The sequence below is a fragment of the Chrysemys picta genome, chromosome 7 (assembly GCF_011386835.1).
Source record: "Chrysemys picta bellii isolate R12L10 chromosome 7, ASM1138683v2, whole genome shotgun sequence".
NCBI lineage: Eukaryota > Metazoa > Chordata > Testudines > Emydidae > Chrysemys > Chrysemys picta.
Genome location: NC_088797.1, coordinates 127,412,683 through 127,435,371, shown reverse-complemented (window position 1 = coordinate 127,435,371; position 22,689 = coordinate 127,412,683). Strand labels below are relative to the sequence as shown.

Below are 22,689 nucleotides of genomic sequence, written 5' to 3'. Positions count from 1 at the left end.
GAATAGGAAGGGGATTCGGGGGTCAGGGCTGATGGCTGGGCATGGGCAGAACTGAAGCAAGGAAGCTGGACTGGCACCTGCCAGTTCTGCACATGCTGAGGTTTGCAGGATTTTCCCCTCCAGGCTCCTGGGTTAAACCTGCCAGCGTTGGGGTTTCTGGCTGTCCACCCCAAGCTTGGCCCTGGTAAGCCCCAGGCAGGTTTCGCAAAGGAAGTGGGGGGCCCGTGCTGAAGGGCTGGGGTCAGGCAGGGGCTTGTCCAGCCCTTCATTGCCGCTCTGCCGGCTTCCTCTGCGCAGTGTGGGAGCGAGACGAGCAGGGAGCCGGGTCCCAGCAGCTGAGATCGCCCACCCAACACTGACCGGCCCGCAGGGAGCACAAGGCTGCACCCGCCTCAGTGGCCATGGCTTCCTCTATTGCTATATGGTGTGTATCCCCCTCCGAGTACCAGCCAACCTCCAGGAGTATCGGGCACCCCCCAGCTCTGCCCCGGGTACCCCGGTGAGTACTGGGTGCCCTGACATCCACAAGTACCAGACACTCCCCACCTCCATGTCCTGCCCCCTCTGAGTACCAGCCCCGCTGAGTACCGGGCATCCCTGCCCCTCAGCCCCCTGAATACTGGGCATTCCTGCCCCTTAGCCCCGCTGAGTACCGGGCATCCCTGCCCCTCGGCCCCCTGAGTACCGGGCATCCCTGCCCCCCTGAATACTGGGCATCCCTGCCCCCTGGGGCCCCTGAGTACCAGACACTCCCCACCCTCATGTCCTGCCCCCTCTGAGTACCAGCCCCCCTGAGTACTGGGGATTCCTGCCCCTCAGCCCCCCAGAGTACTGGGCATCCCTGCCCATTGGCCCCCTGAGTACCGGGCATCCCTGCCCACTGCCGTTCAGTTTATTTGTTTAATGATTTTCTTCTGGTTTTTGCATTTTTAAACACAACCTGATCAATTCCCAGGGAACGTCTAAAACCCGCCCCCCAAAGGAAGGGTCGGATCCATCCCGACCGGCTCCTGTGGGCTGGCGGGCATGGCTGGCACGTCCCAGCATGCCAGGTTTGACACGTGAAGAGGAATCTAACCTCCCCCGAACACTGCAGATGGGCAGCGTCAAGTCGCACAAGGGGGTGAAGGGCCCTGTGTCCAGGCCCCTGTCTCAGCTCGCCCGGGGCCCAGGGCCTCCTGCATCAGAGGCAGGCGATGAACTTCTCCCAGCCAGCGGACACTGCTGCACTGACCCGGCCGTGGGGAAGGCTTCGGCCTCACCCCGTTAGTGGTTGGCTCAAGTCCTGCGGCAGGGGGTGTTTATGGCTGTTTGTAAGGGGGACGCTGGCCTATGCTCTTCCTGCCCCGGGGCCGTCCAGCCGTGGATCTCAAAGCACCGTTCGTGGTGTTGCGTGAGGCGTAAGGCATCGCCTTATCATTGCTCCCATTTCACAGGTGGGCAAAGTGAGGCACAGCGCAGGGCCAGTGTCACACAGCAAGTCCATGGCCGAGCTGAGAGTAGAACCCAGCCATCCTGTGTTAATCGCTCGGCCCTCCTTCCCCGGCACACAACTGAGCCTTTGAGTGGGGCAGCCGGAAGGGCTAGAGACAGGGCAGAGTCCTGAGCGTTGTCACCGCCCGAGGGGGCCGGGCCTCCTCCTGCCAGCTCTACAGCCCTCCGCCTTGGGGGGCATCCGTGGACAGAGCTCACCCGCCAGGTGCCTGCCAGGCTGGGGGGACAGACCCTCCGTTGTGGCTCCCCAGTGCTGCCTGTAGGTGGCGCTTCTGCACTTTCGCCCCTAAACCAGAGTGTGCAGCCTCCTCCCAGCCTGCCTGGGGTGATATGACACACACACACACACACACACACACACACACACACACACACACACACACAACCCCCTCCTCCCAGCCTGCCGGGGGTGATATCACATACACACACACACAACACACACACACACCCCTCCTCCCAGCCTGCCGGGGGCAGTGTGACACACACACACACACCTCCTCCCAGCCTGCCGGGGGCAGTGTGACACACACACACACACACACACACACCCCTCCTCCCAGCCTGCTGGGGGTGATATCACACACACACACACACACACCCCTCCTCCCAGCCCGCCGGGGGTGGTATCACACACACACACACACACACACACACACACCCCTCCTCCCAGCCTGCCGGGGGCAGTGTGACACACAACACACACACACCCCTACTCCCAGCCTGCCGGGGGTGATATCACACACACACACACACACACACATGCCTCCTCCCAGCCTGCCGGGGGTGGTATTACACACACACACACACACACACACACTCCTCCCAGCCTGCTGGGGGTGGTGTGACACACAAACACACAGACACACACACACACACCCCTCCTCCCAGCCTGCCGGGGGTGGTATCACACACACACACACACATGCCTCCTCCCAGCCTGCCGGGGGTGGTATTACACACACACACACACACACACACCCTCCTCCCAGCCTGCCGGGGGTGATGTGAGACACACACACAGACAAACACACACACCCCTCCTCCCAGCCTGCCAGGGGTGGTGTGACACACACACACACAGATACACACACACACACCTCCTCCCAGCCTGCCGGGGGTGGTATCACACACACACACATTCTCTTGCAGTTGTTCACAGCTGCCCTGGGGAGCTGGAGGGAAGCACCAGTTCAGGCGGGTGCCCCCCTCCGCCCCTTGCTGTGCTCTGGGCCAGCTGCTGCAGTCGGGGGGGACCCGACCTCTGCCCGAGGAAAGACCCTGCAAACCAGAGCGTCGGCCCAGCCGGCAGCTCTCTGCCCTGTTCTAAGGGGATTTCTCAGGCAAGGACCACGCTAGAATCTCAGGGGCCATCAGTGCCCAGTGGCCTGGCATAGGCCTGTCTTGGATGGGGCAGTTGGGGGCGCAGCTAACATTCCCTGCCAGTTCCTTCGCCAGGAGGCTGAAGGCCCAGGAGAAAAACCCGGTCCCCTGCAGCCCAGGGTTTGCAGTGTCTGGGGGGCTGTCCGTGTGGCAGAAGGGCCCATGCAGGGCAGCCTGGATGTCAGGAGATCCTCTGGGGTGCTGTGGGGAGCCCTGGGAAAGGGGAGCTGGGTCCGCGTGTTCCTGTCTCTCCATGGCCGTGGCCATTTGAGCGAGAGATGTGAGAGTTTGCGGAGACCACCGGTCTGGCAGCTTGGCCGAAGGCCTGGGTGCAGGCCCAGAGCCAGGACAGCGCGGGCAGGGGGCACGGCTCATGCCCAACGTCCACAGGCTGCGTGCCCCAGCCCTGCCTGGAGTTGCTGTCTGGGCGGAAGGTCAAAGGAAAAGCTGGGTGCCTTTCTGGGAGAGCAGTAAGGGGCCAGGAGGCATTACCTGTGCTGGCTCTTCCCGGGGTGCAGAGCCCCCCTTCTCTCCTGCCAACCTGAGCACACCCAGCCTGGGTTTCCTGGCTGCTTCAAATGCCCCAGCTCCACCTGCCTGCAGTACCAGCACCCACCCGTGTCTCGGGATCCATCTCCTTCCTCCCGCCTGTGTCTGGGCACCTGTGATGCAGTGCCTGCCCCACACTGGGCTCTAAGGGGTTGATAGAGCTACGCAAGAGGGAGCCAATCAGAGAAGGGCTGAAGGGAGCAGCCAATCAGGGCCAGGCAGGCCCATATAAAAAAGGGAGGGCAGGGCAGAGGAGGGTAGTTTTCTGCTGGGAGCCCAGGGAGGGAGGGATAGACGGTCGGTCGGTCGGTGTCTTGGGAGGGCTGAGAGATCTGCCAGCACCCTGGACAGAACAGTGCTGCTAGCAGGGACCAGGGGAGCGAGAGACAGCTCCTGGCTGGCTGCTGGGTTTGCAGGCAGAGGCCCTGAGGCAAGGGCAAAGAGGATGCTGGGGCCACGAGGAAGTGGCCAGACAATTTGCTGTAGGAGCCACTAATGGAAGTGTCTGAACAGCGGCCTGCATGTCCCCTGGATGGGGGGAGCACAGTGGGTGGCATGGCTGGAGGGCTGTGTTGCTCAAGAGGACGCTGCAGTCCCTAGAGAGACATGTGGGTCCTAGAGCAGGAGTGATGACACCGCCCAAAGAGGGCGCACTAACACGCAGAACTAATTCCCAGGACAGCCAGCAGGAGGCACCACAGTGGTGAGTGAACCCCTGTGACAGCACCAAGAACTAAGATGTTTTATGCAAGATGGGTCATGTGAGGTATCACTGGAACGGTTATCATCTACTGAACGTGTTTTTCCAGTGCGTGTGCCTGTATCATTTCTGTATCTGAAGTTAGGAATATTGACCATGTAACAACTACAACTGTGTGTATTTGGGAGCGTGTCCACCAGACAGTGGGCAATCAGCACCAATGGGCCATTAAGAAGAAGAATAAGGCTGGTAAGATACGAATCTCCCGCCTTTCTGAGACGCTCCTGTGGTTGCTGTTTTGATACTACAGGGTCAGGTGATCACATCACCTGGTACTAGACCCCCCCCCCCCATCTTGGGCTTCCAGTGTTTTTTCCAGGGAGTGGGGGTCAGACTGGGAAACAAAAGATTCCCGCCTCACGTACATTCTATTTAAGGCTGGGGAGTAAATCAGTCAGGACTCTTCTCCATTGCCTCCCGGCCCAAGAAGGAAGATTGCTAAAAAACCCCGAAGGGAAAGGAACTAAGCTGAGGGAAAGGCCAGGGCTGAGTCCGGGCAGAGACGGGGTCTAGCCTGTAAAGAGAGAGAACTGGAACGCTAAGCTTCAGAAACTCTGCAACCCGCCCAAAACAACCTTTAGGCTGAGAAATACATTTTGTAACTGGTTTCTTGAGTGTATTGAGCTTAGTTTGCATGTTTTGTTTTATTTGCTCCGTGATCTACTTTGGTTTGTTTGCCAGCCCTTATAATCACTTCAAATTTACCTTTTTGTAGTTAACAAACTTATATTTTATTTATTACAAAACCCAGTTTATGCAATTCCTATCTGGGGCGGGGGGAAGCTGTGCATATCTCCTCCCACCCTGAGGGAGGGGGCGAATGTTTATGAGCTTGCGCTGTGCAGATCTTTCCATACAGCACAAGACATTATTATTTTGGGTTCATACCCCAAAAAAGGAGTGTCCGTGAGTGCTGGCCATTCCCCTAGCTAAGCCCTCCCACGGAGCTGATTTCAGCCTGTCTGCAGCTGGGTGTGGCCTTACCTGTGTGTGCTGGAGAAGGCTTGAGAGCCTGGCACAGCAAGAGCAGGGTGAGGAAACCCAGGCTTAGTGGGACCCCAGCACATCAGGTGGCGCCGCAGGAGGGGGTTCAACCTGTCTGTGACATTCTATACCTTGGGGAGCGTGCTGTAACCCCCATATTCCTCATTTTCCTGTCATGGTGATCTTCCCTTACAAGGCATGCTTCATATGTATCCGGGGAAAGGTTCTGATCTGCTGAAAGTCATTTCTCTCTCCATAGATGTGTATCGTTCATGCATACGACGTTATGAGAATTGTGTTTGGTTGTCACTAAAACATGCTGTGAGCTGGGGAATCGGCCAGATATTCGCTCCCCAGAGGCAACAGCAAGGAAAGTAACTAACGCCCGGGCGGGGAGTCGAACAACCCATCAGCAGCCATTGTCCAGCAAGGGAGCTACAATGCCATGACTCCCCTGCACGAGGCCACCCCAGGGGAATTGTTAACCTTGTTTGGAGAGACTCAGCAATGCCCCCAGACGTGCCTGGACTTGTGCTCCCCAAGCACATGGACTGAGGGTATAAAACAGGCAGTGTGGACACATACTGGGCCCTGCTCCTGCCCCCACCTCTGCTGCAAGCGACCGGGCCACTGAGAAGAAGACAAGACTCCAACACAGGAGACTGGCCCAGGTTCAGGGGACAAACCTGTGTACTAAGGACTGCAACATCCAGTGGGGTGAGAAACTGCGTCATCTACTTGCTGCCCAGCCTAATGGGCTGAGAGTTTCGGCTGCCAGCTTATGTTGTATTTTCTTTTGGTACCACTCTGAGTTGTTGTGCTTTGACTCGTAATCACTTACAATCTAGCTTTGTCGTTAATAAATCTGTTGGTTTATTCTACTGAAGCAGTGCGTCTGGCTTGAAGTGTGTCAGACTCCCCTTGGGCAGGAGTGGCGACAGGGTTTTTGGCACCCTAGGCGGGGGTCCTTCTGTGCTCCCAGTCTTCGGGGAACTTCCGCGGCGGGTCCCGGAGCGAGTGAAGGACCCGACACAGAATTGCTGCCAAAGACCCGGAGCGCGGAAGGACCCCCCCACTGCCGAGTTGCTGCACCCCCAAATCCTGGCGCCCGGTCGCCTAAATGGAAGTGCCGGCCCTGCCCTTGGGAGAACAAGCCTGGCACATACCAATTTCTTTGTTAAATTGATGAACTCATATAGGCTTGCGGCGTCCAGCGGGCACAACTGGACACTGCAAGACGGAGGTTCCTAGGGTTGTGTCTGGGACTGGAGATATCGGCTAGTGTCATTCGGTCGCACAATCCAAGGAGCAGTTTACACGCCAGAGGCTGTGCGTGACCAGCCCAGGGGTGAGGGTTCTCACAGCAGAGCAGGGTAAGGCTGGCTCCCAGAGTCGAGGGTCGGAGTGACGGAGCAGATCACCGGTCCGGATAACACCAGGGGAACGTCACAGTGGCAGTCCCAGCTCTCTGCAGGCGGCTGGCCTAGGAGCCCCTGGGCAAGCTCACGGCAGAGGGTGGGAGGGCACTGGGGAAAGTCCTTGGGCCTGCAGAGGGGGAGCTGTACACCGTCTGGGTGATCGGGTCTGAGCGTCGGGGAGGCCAGAGCGGAGGCGGGTCTGGGAGCACGGAGCCCCGCCTGCCAAGCACGGCGGAGCCAGCAGCTGCGCATGGCTTGGGCAGTTGCCATGTAACCAGAGCAGTGGCTGAAGCATTTGCAGGGATAAAGTAGGGTTACCCTATTTCAACACTGGAAAAAGACATTCCACGGGGGCCCTGGCCCTGCCCCTGTCCCAACTCTGCCCCTTCCCCACCCCTTCCCCAACGTCCCTGCCCCAACTCTGCCCCTCCTCTGAGCACCCCGCATTCCCCCTCCTCCCTCCCGCTCTGATCTTGGTTGGGGGTTGCTAAGTGCTTCCCTGCTCCCCACTTGCCCCCCTTCCCCTGCGCCCCCCTGCACCCCCTGCCCCTGCAGCCTCTGAGACCCCTGCTCCCCACTTGCCCTGCGCCCTGCAGCCTCTATGCCCCTGCCTGCCCTGCTCCTCCTCGCACTGCTCCCCACTCACCCTGCAGCCCCTGCACCCCCACCCATGCAGCCTCTGCACCCCCGCCTGCCCTGCCCCTGCACCCCCCCCGCCCCTGCCTGCCCTGCTCCTCCTCGCCCTGCAGCCTCTGCACCCCCCCGCCTGCCCTGCTCCCCCTGCAGCCTCTGCCTAGCGGGGGCTTCAGACGCTCGGTGGCGACCGGGGTGGCGCGGGTCCCTGCAGCCCTGGCCGCAGCCTCCTTCCTGCCGCCACCGAGCACGTTCCCTGGCCTGTTGTCCCCGCCGGAAACAGCTCCTGCGGCGTCGGGTTCTGAGCCGCGCGGGGCAACGGGGCCACAGGAAGGGTCCCCCAGTGGCAGGGGGGTCCTGCCCGAAAGGGAAACACGAGCCCCCCCCGCCCGAGCTCGCTACAATGTAGCCGGGGCAGCTGGGCTACATGTAGTCCCACAAACTTATACAGGATCGTTTTAGGGGTCAAGGCAAAGATGCCACATTTATTATTAATCTGTAACTATTAGCAAATACCTCAATGCTTATACACATACACTCACACACACACACACACACCAAAATGTTCTGCAGCTGCTGGATAGTTACCAGTCCTGAGTGTAGTTTGAGTTCACAGCTTGGGATCGTAGCTCGTGGCAGCTAACTGGCCAGGAAAGCTGAGCACGAGGGGGAGCCGGGTCTCTGTCGGGCGCGCACCGATGCTCCTTGATGTTGATAGCAGAACGTTACCCAAAGTCTCTCATTTCACCCTTCCTTTTTATAGGAGTTCTGGATTCAAAGTCTCTAGGTCTCGCTGTGTCAGGCCGCCTCTGGGTTTGGTACTTGATCACCAGTCAATTGCAGGCGTGACTGTCAGCCTGGGACCTGGCTTTGATCTTCCTTCTGTTGTTTCTTTTTAGGGTGGATGCTTCTTGCTTGAGTTAGGGCTGTTGTCTAGTTCTTCAGCCGTTGGTATTTGAACTTTATCTCATCAGGACCGGCTGGTGCTGGAGGTTGATTCTATCACCCATACATCCCTCATTCACACATCTTAACTAGACTAATAAAATTACAGCAGGGTTTGCAAAAATGGGGCTGCACGGCGCTGCGGACCCGGCCGATCATGCTGGGGCCAGGCGGACCCTGGCTTATGCCTCCCTATTTCCCTGGACATGTCGGGCTTTTTGGAAATTCCCCCAGACGGGGATTTGAGCACCAAAAAGCCGGACATATCCGGGGAACTCCGGATGTATGGTAACCCTAGGATAGAGCCTGTGACAAAGTGGGGGATTTTCTTGTGTTTTCCTTGGTTTTCCAATGGTTTGCATGCAGAGGGGGTGGGACTCAGTGTTACTGGTTTAATGAGGTGAGGGGAGAGGGAGTTTGTGGTTACAGAGGACCAGAGAGGTAACTTGGGACCCCAGCCGATGGCCTGGAGAGTGGGGACCCCAGCAACCGGTGACCTGATGACCTGGCGCCTGCCAGTTCTGGCCAGTGGGAGGACAACGGGCTGGGGAGAGAGGACCCCAGTGACCTGACCAGCCGGTTCCAGCCAGAGGAGGGCTGAGAAGAGAGGAGGCCCAGGTGACCCTGTTTACAACCCTGTTTCCCTGGAGAGAAGACAATGGACAGAGGCGGGGTTTGGGGCCGGGGATCTCAGATGCCCAGCTGGGAGCAGGGGGGCTCCGGACTGGAGAGGGGGGGCAGGCAGAGCCCACCTGGATGCAGAGAGACTGGGGTGTGCTGGGCTGAGAGAGGCCAGGCCTGAGGCCCTGAGAGTTTCCTGTGCTGGGTTCAACTCTCAATAAACCCTCCTGTGTTACGCTGGCTGAGAGTCGCTCTGGTCTAGAGAACAGGGTTGCATCAACCCCTTTGGGGGTGAAGGCCCCGGGGGTCCAGAGCGAGGGGACTCCCCGAGGGGGCCCACAGCAAAGACAGACGTGCTAAGGCTCAGAGAGGTGCAGCTCCAGGAGGTGGAGGGGCCTGACCCCGAAGGAGAGTGGACCCCCGAGAAGGGCTGTTGCACTGAAGAGGTTTCCCCCAGGGACCGAACGGGGCCAAGAGTGGGCGCGATCTGTCAGTCCGGGACAGAGCCCAGCCGGGGGGCTCTGGCCAAGCCTGCTATACCCAGACCAAGGCAGCTCCACCCCAGCAGTTGCCAGGCTGCGGCACAGGGGGCTGGTTGGAGGGCAAGACGTGGGGTCCTGGGACTCTCACTATGGCCAGCGAGGGCAGACAGAGCCCCCATGAAGGAAGGGGGGTGTGTGTCCGTCCCAGCTCTGCTCTGGGCTGTAGTGAGATCACAGCGCCCACGGCTGAGTGCTGTGCCCCTGGGGGGGCAGCGGCAGAGCCATGGGAGGAGATGGCCTGTGCTGCTGGGGACCAGGCAGCTCGGCGTGGCCCACGGGCAGCGGTTACCAGCAGCAGGACACCCGGCGGTTGAGGGGTGTGCCCTGGGCAGCACCTGGGGATGCTTGGCTTGGGCCCGGGCTCTCCGCCTCTCCAGTATCCCCAGCAGCTGTGGCCCTTGCGATTATCTGCTCCCTCCTTTGCTGCATTCAGGCAAAAGCCTTCGCCCGTGTCCCTCGTCCCCTCTCTCTGCCCTGGGATCTACCAGGTGTTCGCCCAGCGACGGGGGCTGTGGTGTGCCAGGTGCTGTGGGAGGAGAGGGGACACGAGCACAAGCCATAGTTATTGTCCCAGCTCTGGTCTCCAGGCCAACAATGATCCAGCGTTGCTTTTCTTCCACCGTGCTTGTTCCCAGTCGGGGTGAGCTAGCAGGATGGGGGTCTGGAGGGGCAGGTTAGGGGTTGCACGGGCACCCTGCAGGCAGTCCTTGTGTCAGGGCTGTTCCCCTGGAGTACTGCCCCCAAAGGGGGAGAAGGATCTCGTTCAAATCACGATTTGCAGCAGGGCAGTTTACTGGGCCAGCGCCCCCAGCTGGTGGAAAAGGGAACCACAAGCTCCGGGGCGGTGGGGAGAGCTCCTTGTGCAGCGTGGGTCCCAAACCAGAGCGCTGCCTTTGCCTCTGTTCTCTTTTCCGGCGCCCACGGATCATCGCGCACTCCGCACAGAACGGGGCAGTCACGGCTCTGTGCCCGCGGGCGCCAGGGAGCCATGAACGCCTGGCAGCGCAGGGCAATTTCTGGGCCTTTGGAAAGAGCTCTGGGGCTTGAGGCGAGCGACTTCCCTCATCAAAACCTTGGTGTAGCTAGATGGTGAGGGGGCGAATGAACTGTGCCCCCGAGTGCTTCCTCTAGCGCTTTTCCCGTTCTGCGCCTGCAGCTACACAGAGCCTGGTTTGAACCCTCACCCATCTGAGCAGGGCAGCTGGCAGCAAGGACACGGGGGGGGCATGTTGGCCGACGGTTGTGGGATTTGATATTTCCAGGGATTCTCTGGCACGGTTGCCGTTTTAAGCAGGCTGAGAGGGACGGGTTAGATGCTGAGGGGGGCTACACATGGTGATGCCCTGGCAGGATGCAGGCAGCACCGGTTAAATCCCCCCCCCCCCCGTACTGTTGCATTGTGATATCACAGTGGTTCTCAACCATGCAGGGGTGTAATCAGGAAGGCCAAAGCACAACTGGAGTTGCAGCTGGCAGGGATGTGAAGGGTAACAAGAAGGGTTTCTACAGGTATATTAGCAACAAGAAGGTCAGGGAAAGTGTGGGACCCTCACTGAATGGGGGAGGCAACCTAGTGACAGATGATGTGGAAAAAGTTGAAAGTACTCAATGTCCCCCCCCCCCCCCTTCCCCCGCAGTCTTCACAGACAAGGTCAGCTCCCAGACTGCTGCACTGGGCAGCACAGTATGGGGAGGAGGCGAGCAGCCCTCAGTGGTGAAAGAACAAGTTAAGGACTATTTCGAAAAGCTGGACATGCACAAGTCCATGGGGCCGGATGCGCTGCATCCGAGGGTGCTGAGGGAGTTGGCTGATGCGATTGCAGAGCCAGTGGCCATCATCTTTGAAAACTCCTGGCAACTGGGGGAGGTCCCGGATGACTGGAAAAAGGCTAATGTAGTGCCCATCTTTAACAAAGGGAAGAAGGAGAATCCGGGGAACTACAGGCCAGTCAGCCTCACCTCAGTCCCTGGAAAAATCATGGAGCAGGTCCTCAAGGAATCAATTTTTAAGCACTAGGAGGAGAGGAAGGCGATCAGGAACAGTCAACATGGATTTACCAAGGGCAAGTCATGCCTGACCAACCTAATTGCCTTCTATGAGGAGATAACTGGCTCTGTGGATATGGGGAAAGTGGTGGACGTGATATATCTTGACTCTAGCAAAGCTTTTGATACGGTCTCCCACAGTATTCTTGCCAGCAAGTTAAAGAAGTATGGATTGGATGAAAGCTGGCTAGATTGTCCGGCTCAACGGGTAGTGATCATCGGATCGATGTCCAGTTGGCAGCCGATATCAAGCGGAGTGCCCCAGGGGTCGGTCCTGGGGCCGATTTTTGTTCAACATCTTTAATAATGATCTGGATGATGGGATGGATTGCACCCTAAGCTGGGGGGAGAGGTAAATATGCTGGAGGGTAGGGATAGGGTTCAGAGTGACCTAGACAAATTGGAGGATTGGGCCAAAAGAAACCTGATGAGGTTCAACAAGGACAAGTGCAGAGTTGTACACTTAGGACGGAAGAATCCCATGCACCGCTACAGGCCAGAGAGCGACTGGCAGGAATGGCAGGCTTGTATAATTTTTGGTGGTGCCCAGAACAGGTCCAAGTCCTGCCCTCCCCCCCACACACACACCTGCCTAAGACTCTGGGAGGGAGTTTGGGTGCTGGGGGGTGGGCTCTGGGCTGGGGCAGGGGATTGGCGTGCAGGAGGGGCTGTGGGGGTGGGCTCTGGGAGGGAGTTAGGGTGCTGGGTGTGGGGGTTGGCGTGCAGGAGGGGCTGTGGGGGTGGGCTCTGGGAGGGAGTTAGGATGCTGGGTGTGAGGGTTGGCGTGCAGGAGGGGCTGTGGGCTCTGGGAGGGAGTTAGGGTGCTGGGGGGTGGGCTCTGGGCTGGGGCAGGGGATTGGCGTGCAGGAGGGGCTGTGGGGGTGGGCTCTGGGAGGGAGTTAGGGTGCTGGGTGTGGGGGTTGGCGTGCAGGAGGGGCTGTGGGGGTGGGCTCTGGGAGGGAGTTAGGGTGCTGGGTGTGAGGGTTGGCGTGCAGGAGGGGCTGTGGGCTCTGGGAGGGAGTTAGGGTGCTGGGGGTGGGGGTTGGCGTGCAGGAGGGGGTGTGGGGGTGGGCTCTGGGAGGGAGTTAGAGTGCTGGGTGTGGGGGTTGGCGTGCAGGAGGGGCTGTGGGGGTGGGCTCTGGGAGGGAGTTAGGGTGCTGGGTGTGGGGGTTGGCGTGCAGGAGGGGCTGTGGGCTCTGGGAGGGAGTTAGGGTGCTGGGTGTGGGGGTTGGCGTGCAGGAGGGGCTGTGGGGGTGGGCTCTGGGAGGGAGTTAGGGTGCTGGGTGTGAGGGTTGGCGTGCAGGAGGGGCTGTGGGCTCTGGGAGGGAGTTAGGGTGCTGGGTGTGGGGGTTGGCGTGCAGGAGGGGGTGTGGGGGTGGGCTCTGGGAGGGAGTTAGGGTGCTGGGGGTGAGGGTTGGTGTGCAGGAGGGGCTGTGGGCTCTGGGAGGGAGTTAGGGTGCTGGGTGTGGGGGTTGGCGTGCAGGAGGGGGTGTGGGGGTGGGCTCTGGGAGGGAGTTAGGGTGCTGGGTGTGGGCTGGGGTAGGGGGTGAGGGGTGTGGCACTTACCTTGGGCGGCTCCCGAAAGCAACCCCCCCCCACCCTGGCAGCGGCTCCTAGGAGGGGATATCCGCTGCCTGCAGGCACCACCCCCGCTACTCCCATTGGCTGCAGTTCCAATGGCAGAGTCGGTGCTTGGAGCGGGGGGCAGCGCGCGGAGACTTCCCCCCCCACACACCCAGGGGCCGCAGGGCCGTGCTGCTGATGGTGGCAGTAGGGGCCCCCAGGACCTTTTAAATTGCCCAGGGGCAGCAGGCAGGGCTGGGAGAGAGACCCAGCCCCGAACATTGGTGGGGCTGGGCCCTGAATATTCCTGGAGCCAGGGCACCACAGGCCCATATAACTCACCGCCCCTGCCGACTGGCTAAGCAGCAATTCTGCAGAAAAGGACCTGGGGGTTACAGTGGATGAGAAGCTGGATATGAGTCAGCAGTGTGCCCTCGTTGCCAAGAAGGCTAACGGCATTTTGGCAATGGTCCTACTAACGCAGCCCCGCAGATCGAGGGAAGTGATCATTCCCCTCTATTCGGCACTGGTGAGGCCACACCTAGAGTATTGCATCCAGTTTTGGGGCCCCCAGTACAGAAGGGATATGGACAAATTGGAGAGAGTCCAGCGGAGGGCAATGAAAATGATTAGAGGCCTGGAGCACATGACTTATGAGGAGAGGCTGAGGGAACTGGGATTGTTTAGTCTGCAGAAGAGAAGAGTGAGGGGGGATTTGATAGCTGCTTTCAACTACCTGAAAGGGGGTTCCAAAGAGGATGGATCTAGACTGTTCTCAGTGGTGGCAGATGACAGAACAAGGAGCAATGGTCTCAAGTTGCCGTGGGGGAGGTCTAGGTTGGATATTAGGAAAAAACTATTTCACGAGGAGGGTGGTGAAGCACTGGAACGGGTTACCTAGGGAGGTGGTGGAATCTCCATCCTTAGAGGTTTTGAAGGCCTGGCTTCCCTGGCTGGGAAGATTTAGTTGGGATTGGTCTATGAAGGGTCTGGGGCTGTAAGCAGGTTTCAGGGGATCTGCCAATTAGGGCCAGCATTAGACTCACTGGGGCTCTCGTCAGAAAGTTGAAGTCCCGCTGCATGGGGCTGAAGCTGTTGACCTGAATGTGATGGGTTAGTTGTTATGACTCACCGCTGATCGCATCCGACCAGAAGATTGATAGGTTCTTGTCCAATTCAGACGACAGGGGCCGAGAACTCAGAGCTCTGTAGCGGGAGAGGACTCGCGGGGTACTCGGCAAACCACTTACACTGAGGATAATACCAAATTGATAAAAACTTTATTGAGATTAACAAAAGAATAATAAATACTATGAAACTTATGACTGTAAAACAGTAAAAGAATTCCAAAACTCCTGGTGGTAACGTTCCTTTGAGTAGTTCCTACTCAAACCTTAACCTAACATACTCACACCCTTCCTTGAGGACCTGGTCAAGGAGGTGAAGGACCAGCCTTACTCCTGGCATGCGCGATAACACGATGGTGCTGGCTTCCCCAGTGGTTCGGGATGTTGAGTAGTTCTACTACACTGCACAGACTGAGCTGACAGTGTGATGGAAGATAGAATGATAGTCTATAGAATAGAGGGGAACAAAGAAAAGAAAAAGCTCCCTAAGATATCCGTACATGGTGCGTTAGAGGATCCTGACGCTATGTAATTCAGCCCCAACCTACTATCCCCAAATCTTATTTCCGTACCCTAAGACGTTTATGGGGGCCCTTCTCCTACAGGCTAGTGGATCATGACACTTACTCCCTCCATATTAATAAGGATGATCTCACTCCAAAAACTGCCAACCTAGGCTCTCTTGCCAACTTCCAGGTTTGTGGTGTGCCCTGCGGTTACCAACGCCGGATAAACCTGTTCAGTGTTGGGTGTAGTTCCTCCCTTCAGTTCCCCAAAATTCAGGGACCATTTCTATCTGTCCCAAAGGTTGCCAGCTTTTATGCTGACTTACTCTTAACTGCTCATACGTGTAGCTATTGAGCGGATCTTACCGGATACAGGCCGGTCGGCTTCTTGCATTTCAGCTAAACTTATTCTATGTATAATGATTAGGAAACACATATCATATGCCTCAACACATCCTAATTTCATAGGAATTAATACTGACAAAATATAAGAATCAGACATGAAATGGATGAATTCGGAAAGAGAAACACGTGACTTGATACGGCTGGCTGGATTAGTGGGATCGAATAGCTAGCCAAGTAACTCTATGGGCTACAAAGCCCAGGCCCTGACCCCGCCCCTGAGCTGAAGCTGAAGCCTGAGCAATGTAGGTTCGAGGGGGGCTCCTGTGGCGTGGGGGCCCCCGGCAACTGCCCTGCTTGCTATCCCCTAATGCCGGCCCTGGCTTTTATATGCAGAAAACCAGTTGTGGCACGGACGGGCCATGGAGTTTTTCTAGCATGTTGGGGGGGCCTCCGAAAGAAAAAGGTTGAGAACCCCTGTGATATCACACAATACTGACCAGAAGAGCTGCCCGCCCAGTGCTGGCTGGCTGGGTCTCGGTCTCCTGGGTCCCTGGCATTGTCTCTGCCTGGGCGCGCAGTGGGGTAACGGGATCCTGGTGGGTGGGTGGTCAGCTGGGAGACTGTCTTTATTTAGGGTCTACCGTCCTTCCCTCTTCTTGGGGCACCCGGCTTCAGGTCCATGCAGGCTCCGGGTCGGGGCAGCCTGCGGCAGTCTCCCAGGTGTAGCCGTCTTCCTCCTGCTCCCCACCCCTTCCCACAGCTGGCCCTCCAGGAACCGGTTAGCGCAGGATGAGCCGGGAATGGCTCTCCCCTCTCCGAGAGCGAGGCGGGGCCCTTCCCAGCCCCATAGCAGTGGGGAGCTGGCAGGACTGCAGGCAGCAAGGTGGGCGTGACAAGCTGGCCCGGAGACAGGCAGGGGTCGGGGAGGGAGCCGGCCCTGTGAGGGGATGAGGCTCGGCCTCCCCACAGGATGGGTTTTGGGGCCAGGCTCAGGTGGTGCCCATAGGATGCGCGAGCCTTGGAGACCACTTGGGCCTTCCTGCCTCGTGGGGCTGCTCCCTCAGACGCAGCCGGGCACCCGGGGCCACAGGGGAGGTGGGACAGGGCTCTCTGCAGCAGCCACGTGGACATGCCTGCCTTCCCCAAGCCGTGCCAAGCTGGGGCTGAGAGCACCCGGAGCACGCGGCAGGAGAGCTCAGCCTAGGCAATGCCCCAGCGGGAGGAGATGGGGCCAGGGTGACCCCTTCCTGGGACCCCTTCCCCTCCTGCTCATGGGGCGGTGGGTGCTGGCCAGGAGGGTGCCAGGCCTTTGGGCTGGAGTCACAGCCGGGAGGCTGCAGCCTGTCTATCTGGCAGGATCCGAGCAGGAGCCTCTCTCCCCACGTGCCGCCCCTGCAGATGGGGCTGCCTGGGGCTTTAACACCCCCCCCGCCCCGGGCTCGGGGAGAGCGCTGGGGGGGGGGGGGGGGAGAGAATTGGTGGGGGGGAAGGTCTGTGCCGGGAGGAGCCTGCGAGAGCTCACCTGACGGCTCCAGCTCTTCTCCCGCTTTGCGCTTCTCACCAGGGGCGGGGTGCCAGGGGCACTTCATACTAGAGACCTGCAACGTCACTTGGGCCCGTCTTGCTCCATGGGGCCTCCATGGGCTCAATTGCCCGTTGGGGTGGTGGGGTTAGGGCAGGGGGGTCAAACTGCGGCCCGGGGGCCACATCCGGCCCTTCAGACGCTTTAATCCGGCCCTCGAGCTCTCGCCGGGGAGCGTGGTCCGGGGCTTGCCCTGCTCCGCATGTACCATGGCTCCGCGTGGCTCCCGGAAGCAGCGGCATGTCCTCCCTCCGGCTCCTACGCGTAGGGGCAGCCAGAGGGCTCCACACGCTGCCCCTGCCCCTGCCCCAAGTGCTGCCCCACAGCTCCCACTGTCTGGGAACCAGGAGCATTCATGACCCGCCATACAATTTCCATACCCAGATGTGGCCCTCGGGTCAAAAAGTTTGCCCACCCCTGGGTTAGGGTCTGCTCCAGTCCCCCAGCAAAGGAGCCCACTGGAATGAAAGGGCAAAAGGCCAACAGCTGAGACAAGGAAAGGTCATGCACAATTCACTGTTAGCCTGCGGAACTCACTGCCACAAGGAACCACGGAGGCCAAAAGCTCATCAGGTTCCCCCAGTCGTTTCCTGTGGCTAATGAGAGGGTGTCCCAAGTGACATCACAGGGGACGTGGAAGGGCCACAAACCCTCCTGCCCCAGGGCAGAAGCCAGCCCCTGACTGCCACAGCCAGGGAGAAACTCTCCCCAGGGGCCAGATATTCTATAAGTGCCCATCGGGGGGCATCTTACACCTTCCCCTGGGGTCAGCCTTGATGCCGGGCTTGGCAGCCCCAGAACAGAGGCGGGGTCCCCCCTCCCTGCCCCCTGGGCACCAGCCCCAGCTGCCTATCCCGGGGCAGGCTCCGCCTGTCATTAGGGGCAGGGGGGAGGGTGTATCTCAAACTCCCCTCCCCTCATGAGGCCTGTGCATCTGGGCCAGGAGAGGGCTGGCCTGGTGCCAAGCAGAGGAAGTGGCCCAGAAGTGGCAGGGAGGGGGATGCCGGGAACCAGCCCTGTGGGGGCCCCAGCTCCCGCCCGTGCCCCTCCATGCATGTCTCCGGCAGCAGCTGGGCCCAGGGCTACGGCCCCGGGGCCTGGCAGGCAGCACTGGGTACGGGACCCAGGCCTGTTCTAGTGGGGGCAGCTGCAGAGGGCGAGCGCGGACCCCTAGCCCTGCTCCAGTGGGGACGGGGGTGGGAGCAGCTGCCCTGGCGACCCAGAGGCCCAGCTGAGGAGACGCAGCCGGTTCTGGCCAGAGGACAGAAGTGAGGAGAGGAGGCCCTGATTTACGACCCTGTTTACCTGGAGAGAAAACAATGGACATAGGGGGGTCTGGGGCCGGTGATCTCAGATGCCCAGCTGGGAGCAGGGGGGCTCGGGGCTGGAGAGGGGGAGCAGGCAGAGCCCCCCTGGATGCAGAGAGACTGGGATGTGCTGGGCTGAGGGAGGCCAGGCCTGAGGCCCTGAGAGTTTCCTGTGCTGGGTTCAATCACTCAATAAACCCTCCTGTTTCATGCTGGCTGAGAGTCACTCCGGTCTAGAGGACAGGGCGGGTGGGGGGCATTATTCTCTCTGGGGGTGGAGGCCCCGGGGGACCCAGAGCGAGTGGACTCCCCGAGAAGGGCTGTCTCACTGAAAGGGGCACCCCCCACGGACCGCACGGGGCCAAGAGCGGGCACGATCTGTGAGTCCGTGACACATGGGCACCTCTGGCCATGGCAACGCAGCGGGCGCCGAGGGGCTGCACAGGCAGCCATGACCAGTGATTGCCTGTGAACTAGAAACAGACATCCGGGCCCCAGCCCAGCCCCCCTCTACTGCCCTGAACCCCCTCACAGCCTCTTCCTCCCTGATCCCACGGTACACCTTCCCTTCCCCTCCCTGCCCCCCACCCCCTCTTCCTCCCTGATCCCACGGTACACCTTCCCTTCCCCTCCCTGCCCCCCATGCTCCCCGCCCCCCACCCCCCTCTTCCTGCCTGATCCCACGGTACACCTTCCCTTCCCCTCCCTGCCCCCCATGCTCCCCGCCCCCCACCCCCTCTTCCTCCCTGATCCCACGGTACACCTTCCCTTCCCCTCCCTGCCCCCCACCCCCTCTTCCTCCTAGACCTCCCACCTCCTTCCCCACCCCCACCTCCCTAGCCCTCCCCAACACGTTCCCGACCCCACTGTATCACCAGACCCCCTCTAAGTCCCCGCCTGGCTCATGTTACACCAGGCAGCCCATGGGGCCCCACGGCTCCGTTCGGGTCCAGCCCCTGTGTGCTGCTCTGTTAGCTCCAGGCCCAGGCCAGAGGGGTCAGCCAGTCCGACCCCCACGGGAAGGGGCTGCTGCACCCGGGCAATGTGGGGTGTCCTCACTCCTGTGCTGTGCTAGGGACAGCAAGGATGGGGTGCGCACACACATGTGCTCGCACACGTGTATGTGCGCACACACACATACATGGTCACACATGCATGTACGTGCACACACATCACCTGCACACACATGAACACAGTGTGCACACACACATGCATACATGGTCACACATGGGTGTATACATGCACACATACCTACATACACATGCATGTGCATACATGGCCACACATGTACATACATGCGCACACACATGGGCCTATGCACACACCCAGATGCAGTCGCACACACATGCACTCTGGCCCTGCCATCGCCCACCCCTCAGCCACGGGCACACACACCTACCTGCACACACATGCACATAGTGCACATACACACACACGCATAGGTGGCCACACATGCCCGTATATGTACACACACACCATGCACACACACGTCCACGTATGCACACAAGGATGTACACACACCTACACAGTCACACACGCAGGTATATGCACACACACGGCTCCATGCGCACACCCAGACGCGGACCCACACTGGCCCTGCCTCCCCCACACGTTTGTGCACACGCGCGCGCACACACACACACGTATGTGCACACGCGGGCCACGCATGCACACAGCGCGCCCCCACGCACCTCCACACGCATGCCCGGCCGCACACGCACGTACACACGCGCACCCCCCCCCCGGGTCCGTGCGCACCCCAGACGCAGCCGCACACGCACGCACGCACGCTGGCCCTGCCCCCGCCGCGCACACGCACACGCACACGCACACACTCTCACACACACACACACCCGCGCACGCGCGCGCGCAGCAGCACAATCACCATGTCAGAGATTTCGGCTCCGGCCCGGTTTTTTCCGCGCTGCGTCACGCGCCCGTGACTCCCCCCGGGGCGGCCAGCGCGTGGGAGCAGCGCCGCGGGGAGCCCCTGCGCCGGGGGGCCCCGCTCGGGGGGGCCGGCTCGTGTCCCGCTCGCCGAGGGCAGCCCATGCCCGGAGCCCGCCGCGGGGCACCTCCAAGCTCGCCGGGGCCCGGCCGGGCATGTGAAGATGTCAGTGGGGTGCGCCTGCCCTGGTGAGTGGCTCCGGCCTGTCCCCTTCGCGCGTGGGGGGGAGGGGTGCGCAGGGGCAGAGCCCGGCGCTGGGCACCCACGCGAGACGCGGGGCTGGGGTGCGCGCAGGAAACTCTCTCCGTGGGGCCCGGGGGGTACGAGCCTGGGGGTTGCAGCGCCTTTTGCGGGGGGGGGGGCAAGTGGCGGGCCCCAGGGGAGCTGGCATGTGGGGCCCGGGGGTGGGGGTCCGTGTCGGGCTGGTGGAGCACACGGGGCGGCGTTCCCAGCACAGGGGAGACGGACCCACAGAGTCTGGCTGCGTCTAGTGGGCGGTGGTGCCCCTTGGCCCGGCTGGGGGGGGGCTCGGGCACCGTGCCGGGGGGTGCAGTGGTGCCCCTTGGCCCGGCTGGGGGGGCTCGGGGCATTGTGACGGGGGTGCAGTGGTGCCCCTTGGCCCGGCTGGGGGGGGGCTCGGGGCATTGTGACGGGGATACAGTGGTGCCCCTTGGCCCGGCTGGGGGGGGGCTCGGGGCATTGTGACGGGGTGCAGTGGTGCCCCTGGGCCCGGCTGGGGGGGGGCTCGGGACATTGTGACGGGGGTGCAGTGGTGCCCTTGGCCCGGCTGGGGGGGCTCGGGGCACCGTGACGGGGGTGCAGTGATGCCCCTTGGCCTGGCTGGGGGGGGCTCGGGGCATTGTGACAGGGGTGTCGGGGGTACAGTGGTGCCCCTTGGCCCGGCTTGGGGGGCTCGGGCCATTGTGACGGGGGTGCAGTGGTGCCCCTTGGCCTGGCTTGGGGGGCTCAGGGCACTGTGGAGGATGTGCCAGACTGGCACTGGAGGTGGAGCCGTGGGCACCCGCCAGCTCTAACTCAGAGAGGAAATGGTTGTAACTACCTGGCTGTTGAGGGGCACAAGCTGGGTGCAGGTGGCACCTGGGGGCAGTGAGTGGGGAGAAGTGTGATGAGATGGCAAGGCCTCAGCTTTGTCCCAGCCAGGCTCTTGGCCCCCTTTCCCAGCCTCGGGCCCTTGCCCTGCAGGGAGGCTGCCCCGAAATGGCCTGTGGGGAGCGTCTCTGGACTCCGAGGGGCCTTTCACCCTGCCAAGCAGTGGGGGTGCCTGGGGCGATAGTGGGACTCCTGGAACAGTGCAGCAGGTGCCCCATGCTGGGAGAAGAAGCAGGCCTCAATGGTCCTCCGGCCCTGTGCATGGGTGCTGCGAGCTGGCTGGGGTAAAGGCGGAGGGTTGGGGCGGATGTGGAGTCGCTGGGGACGTGGGCAGTGCTGGTTCAGGAGTGTGGGGGCAGCGGGGAAGGGGTGAGATGTTGCTCATTCCCTCCCATTTCCTCACTCCCTTCCTCTGCCCCATCTGCCCAAAGCCATTTGGGGACCTGCAGGGCACTGCAGACTGCGGGGAGAGTGTACCGATGGGTTAGGGGCTGTCGTGGGGTCTGGCTGGCAGAGCCGACAGACAGTGAGGGGTGTGCGGGGTCTGGCTGGCAGTGGCGGGTGCCGGATCGGGCTGGCAGGGCCGGCGGGCAGTGGTGGGGGGTCTGGGTGGAAGGGCTGGTGGGCAGTCGGGGGTGCTGGATCGGCCTGGCAGAGCCAGCAGCCAGTGGGCGGTGCAGGATCTGGCTGGCAGGGCCGACGGGCAGTGGGGGGTGTGGCGGGTCTGGCGGGCAGTGGGTGGTGTGGGGTCTAGGTGGCAGGGCAGTAGGGGGTGCGGGGTCAGGCTGGCAGGGCCGACGGGCAGTAAGGAGTGTGGGGGGTCTGGCAGGCAGTGGGGGGGGGTCTGGCTGGCAGGGCCGACAGGCAGTAGGGGTGCGGGTGGTCTGCCGGGCAGTGGGGGGGAGGTGGGGTCTGGGTGGCAGGGCCGACGGGCAGTGGAGGGTGTGGGGGGTCTGGCGGGCAGTGGGGGGGAGGTGGGGTCTGGCTGGCAGGGCCGACGGGCAGTGGAGGGTGTGGGGGGTCTGGCGGGCAGTAGGGGATGCGGGGTCTGGCTGGCAGGGCCCACGGGCAGTGGAGGGTGTGGGGGGTCTGGTGGGCAGTGTTGGGGGTGTGGGGTCTGGGTGGCAGGGCAGTGGGGGGGGGTCTGGCTGGCAGGGCCGATGGGCAGTAGGGGTGCGGGGTGGCAGGGCCGACTGGCAGTAGGGGGTGTGGAGGGTCTGGCGGGCAGTGGGGGGGGGGTCTGGGTGGCAGGGCAGTGGGGGGGGTCTGGCTGGCAGGGCCAACGGGCAGTAGGCGATGCGGGGGGTCTGGCGGGCAGTGTGCGGGGGGTCTGGCTGGCAGGGCCAACGGGCAGTAGGGGGTGTGGGGTGCGGGGTGAGGCCCTTCCTCACGTGGGGCGTTAGCTGACGCTCCCTGAGCCTGGTCTGAAAGCTCTTGTCTTTGATGCGCCTGGACCCTGTCTGTGAGCAGCCGTTGGCAGGGCCCGGCCCGGGGGCTGGGTATGGGCTGAGCCCCCCCCAGTGCTGCCCTTCCCCTGACCGGGAAGGGTTTGGCTGGGGCTGATGCTATCATCTGTGGGTCCTGTGCAGACTTGGGGGGGTGGCTCAGGAGCCCAGGCACTAGCCTGGGGCCAGGCGACCTGGATTCAAGTCCCTGCTCTGCCACAGACTCCTTGTGTGACCTTGGGTGAGTCACTCAGCTCTGTGCCTCAGTTTCTCTGCCTGTCCAGCGGCTGCCTCGTGGGGCGGGTACAAGGAGAGTGTTACGTGTGGCCGTGCGGTTGCCCGGGCGCGATGTGGCTCCAGCCGCCCCCGCGTAGGGCTGTGCTG

At 61.3% G+C, this 22,689-nt stretch overlaps 1 protein-coding gene and 1 long non-coding RNA gene across 3 annotated transcripts in view; both read left to right on the top strand.

The window, feature by feature from the left end:
* The first annotated feature begins 3,697 nt into the window (after positions 1–3,697).
* LOC135972815 (uncharacterized) lies at positions 3,698–6,050 on the top strand. Its single transcript, XR_010589356.1, has 2 exons — positions 3,698–4,372; positions 5,427–6,050. It is a non-coding gene; the product is annotated as an uncharacterized LOC135972815 (long non-coding RNA).
* A 13,722-nt stretch (positions 6,051–19,772) lies between these two features.
* Positions 19,773–22,689, top strand: part of LDB1 (LIM domain binding 1) — a 41,687-nt gene continuing 38,770 nt past the window's right edge. For both annotated transcript variants that reach the window (XM_065552690.1, XM_065552689.1), the window contains exon 1: positions 19,773–19,938. In XM_065552690.1, coding sequence (XP_065408762.1) covers positions 19,914–19,938 — 25 coding nt within the window. In that variant the 5' untranslated portion in view covers positions 19,773–19,913. The remainder of the gene's footprint in view (positions 19,939–22,689) is intronic.